General features: G+C 30.8%; 1 protein-coding gene across 1 annotated transcript; it reads left to right on the top strand.

Moving 5' to 3' along the window:
- Window positions 1-414: 414 nt before the first annotated feature.
- On the top strand, window positions 415-2,691 carry LOC141668908 (F-box/WD-40 repeat-containing protein At5g21040-like). Its single transcript, XM_074475974.1, has one exon. The coding sequence runs from the start codon at window positions 784-786 to the stop codon at window positions 2,461-2,463; it is 1,680 nt and encodes a 559-aa protein (XP_074332075.1). The 5' UTR covers window positions 415-783; the 3' UTR covers window positions 2,464-2,691.
- The last annotated feature ends 1,822 nt before the right edge of the window (window positions 2,692-4,513 follow it).

Below are 4,513 nucleotides of genomic sequence, written 5' to 3' on the forward strand. Positions count from 1 at the left end.
TCTTGGTGTAATAGGTTTACTCCTTTTATGGGATATAGAGAATTTAAATCTACAGTTGGGTGTGCGAGTGTATTGGACTGTTAAAAGAAAAGCATTGGGTCATGTGTCAAGTCTGAAATTTGGTGAAAAAATTGATATTTATCTGACAGCAAATATTTGATACAAAGTATTCAAATTTTTTATAAAATTACAAAAGATAATAACAAAACTTAAATCATATTTATATAATTTCAGTGATCTACATAAAAAAGTATAAGATTAAAATTTTTAAGAAATTTAATAACGTTTTTAAACAAAAAAACAGAAATTTACCAAAGTAATTTCAATGGAGAAGATATTTATGTTCCAAAAATTAAAAATAAAGACATCCAATCTGACTTAGGACATCCCACAACACACGGATAACAACAAATCTCCACCGTTGAATGTCCGAATTCAATGTATACATATAAACAAATCAAATTTTCATGTCCTTCTTTCAAAAAAGCCCTAATTTTGTAATTCATCTATGAGGTAAATTCTCTGTAATTCAATCTCTTTCACACCCTTTTATTTTATTCTATATCTTTTTTTATACACACAAATTTTATTAATATTGTGTTCTAATTGTGCTTGCTAATTGTTTGATTTGTGTTAGTTTTTTGGTTTAGGGTTTGATTATTGTTATTTATATATAATTCACAAAAGGGTGTGATTGAGTTGTTTATATATTAAGTTCTTGTGTCTATAAATCTTGATTTTTGGAATTTTCAAGTTCTTGATTTTGTTAAAGATCGTATTTTTATGGCCTATGAATTTCAAGAAGAATTTAAGATTGAAGTAGGAGAGGATTTAGGGGGTATTTTAAAGAATCCTGATACGAAAGTTGTTGGTTTTCATTTGGGTAACTTAAAGAATTTGATTGGTAGCTCGAAAGACGAAATTGATCATTCTGAGAAAGTGGTGTCTGATATAGATTTTGTGAAGGAGAAATTGTTGTTGAGAGAATGTAGGTTGGTAGAGAAGGTATTGATTAATTCATGTCCGTCGATTACTGATCTTCCGCCTGTGTTGGTATCTGAGATATTGAATTGTCTTGACCCGAAGGAGCTTGGTATTGTTTCTTGTGTGTCGACATCTCTGTATAAGGTTGCTGCAGAGCATCATGTTTGGAAGGAGTTTTATAGTGAGAGGTGGGGACTTCCGGTAGGACAAGCTGGTTTAGGTTCTGGGTATCCGGATGAGAAGTCGTGGAAGGAGCTTTTTGTTGAGAGGGAGTATAGGAGTAACACGTTTTTGGGACGTTTTAGTATTGACTGTCTTTATGGACATAGAGAACCTGTTAGAACTGTGTTTCTGTTGAATTCCAAGAAGCTTATATTTACTTCTGGTTATGATTCGATTGTGAGAATGTGGGACATGGATGAAGGTTTAGCGATTTCTTATTCCAGGCCACTTGGTTGCACTATTAGAGCTGTTGCGGCAGATACTAAACTATTGATTGCTGGTGGTACTGATGGTTTTGTACATGGTTGGAGGGCAGAGGAAGGACATCCTCATTTGTTTGACCTTAGTGGTCCTGAAAACCAGAATACAGAATTTCGACTTTGGGAACATGAAGGGCCTATTACATGCCTTCAACTTGATCTTACTAGAATCTTCAGTGGTTCATGGGACATGACTATTCGTGTGTGGGATAAAAATACTTTAAAGTGCTTGACAATCTTGAGGCACAATGACTGGGTCTGGAGCCTTGCCCCTCATGTGACTACAGTGGCAAGCACAGCAGGTTCAGATTTATATGTTTGGAATATTGAAAGTAGTACTCCTGTTGTCGTTATCAATGATGCCCATGTGGGTAATGCTTATGCTTTGGCTCGAAGCCACACTGGGAAGCTTCTTTTTACTGGAGGAGAAGATGGTGTGATAAGAATGTTTGAAATAACTAGCAAAGCTTGCGGTACTGTTCGACATGTTGCAAAATGGATTCCTCACACTGGCCCAGTTTATTCTCTTGCATTTGAGTTCCCATGGCTTGTTTCAGCTTCGAGTGATGGAAAGCTGTCACTTATTGATGTCAGAATGCTTTTGAAGAAAAGTAAGAATTGTTCATCATCGGAAGGTGCTTTGAGGTTAAACCATGATAACAAAAATTTTGTTGAACCTCCACAGAGAATGTTACATGGTTTTGGTTGCAATTTATTTTCAGTGAATATTGGTTCCGATCGTATTGTTTGTGGAGGCGAGGAAGGCATAGTTAGGGTATGGAACTTCTCACAAGCACTGGAGATTGAACAGAGAGTCCGTGCTCTGAAAGGAATACGGTTAGAAAACCGGATGAGGCGGCGCAAAAGTCAAACCGAGATGAATAGTAAAGGTGCCCGAATTGGTCATTGTTTGGTTGCAGCAAAAAAGAACCAGATGAGTGGAGATCGAAATAGTGTATGGATTAAACGTGGAGTTAGTGGAAAACTGAAGGCTTAGTCTTTCTCTCGTTAATCACTTCATCTTGCGGGTTTAGCCAGAAGCTCAAGCTAATAGTTCATCCCACTTGTATGAAAGTGTGGTATATATGTTGGACCGTACTTGGATAGTTTAGCTATACTATATATTGAGAAGAATCTTGCGTTATTTCCGTTACGTTTTATGGTTTTATAATGTAATCCAGTTCTGCTAAACTTAAATTTTCACTAGTGGAGATTTATTTCGCAATTGTCTGTTCCATTGAGATTTTGTATGGGCGAGTTTGGTATTCTCTGGGCATGATGTTTTACGTACCAGTTCTTACAAGTTACAAGTACTAGATTCACAACAGGTGTGATTTCATTAATATTTTTATATTATTTAAAAATTATAATAAATTTCTTTTAATTAATATTAAATAGTACTCCCTCCGTCCCTTTCAATTATTTATATTTTTTAGAGGGTCTTCGACACGCATTTTAAGGTGCATATAAAGTATTTTTCTGTAATTTTTTTTACAATTTTGTTTTTGTGAATAAAAATTAAAACATTTAACTTTTATTCAGAAAAAGAAAATTGTAAATTTTTTTTTACAGAACTATACTTTATATACACCTTAAAATGCGTGTCGGACACTCTCTCAAAAATGTAAATAATCGAAAGAGACGGAGGGAGTATATAATTGATGAGATCGGTACCATTAATCTTATTAGTATATATATAAATAATAATAATAATATTTGATATTGATGGGATTCGAACATGAAATTTGGATAGCATATAAATAATAATATAAATATTTGTTGTTGGCGGGGTTTGAACCTTAGAGATGCAAAATAATAGTATAAATATTTGTTGATGGTGTGATAATAGTATAAATATTTGTTGATGGCGTGAGAGTTTGAGTAGTGTATATTCTTTTAATATTTGAATCTAACGGTCCTCCTCACTTTTAAAAAGATCTGAATGTCATAAATGGGGATAACCAAACCAACCAAAAAAAAATCATACCAAATTATATTTCATTCCGGTCATTATAGTATAATAGCTTAAAACCCGTGCGATGCACGGATCACACAGATTTTTATTAAAATTATATAATTTTTTTTAAAAAATTGAAATTAATTTTAGATTTCTTCATTTAAAACTTTAAATGATATGATTTCACAATAATCATATTAGTAGACGTATATATTCATAACTTTTTAGAACATTTAAACTTATTTAAAGTGATAACACTGGTAATGAGGGAAATATTATTTTGACGAAATTATTATTTTATTGAGGGTAAAAATATAATGTCTCAATTATGTTGGGACCTTAAAAAATATTATTTTAGCATGGTGTGATTACTTAATCGAATAACTATAATTCTATAAAAGATATTTGAAAAAGACAATATTACTGATTGAACGATATAGTTTTATTAACAATTCTATGTATATTTTAAAAAAATAATATTTATGTTTTAATTAAAATTTGATTTTTTAGTTCACATCAATAGCATACGAATTATACTTAGTCTAATATTAATTTGATTTATCTCGGATCAGTGATTTACATTATTTTATTTTAGCCTCATTCCCAATACACCGACCAAATCAAACTTATTATTTTTAGTTTTTTTAAAGTCTGGATTAATAAGATAATTTTGTTTTAGACAGAATAATTAGTATATATAATTTCATTTTTGTTGGTCGAATTGTATTTTTATTTTAGTTTTGTAAGAGTCAGAATCAATTGTATAATGTATTTTTTTATTCCGGATAAAAAAGATATATTATTTTGTTTATCCAAGTTTATTAGTATAATTTTTTTAGGAGGATTGTTAGTATTATTATTTTATATCAACTAAATCTTAATAATTATATTTAGTTTTCTTAAATTTAATTTAGTCCGAAATAACAAATTAGAATAATATAGAACTCGATATGAATTAAAATATAAATTGGTAGAAGAAGTTGAATTTAATTTAAATTATAATGATATAGAGTTCTATATAAAATATAATTGAAATTGGTAAAATAATAAAGAAAATTGACTTCAATATCAATTATAACTAGAATTGATC

This window comes from Apium graveolens, chromosome 1 (assembly GCF_009905375.1).
Source record: "Apium graveolens cultivar Ventura chromosome 1, ASM990537v1, whole genome shotgun sequence".
Lineage (NCBI taxonomy): Eukaryota > Viridiplantae > Streptophyta > Magnoliopsida > Apiales > Apiaceae > Apium > Apium graveolens.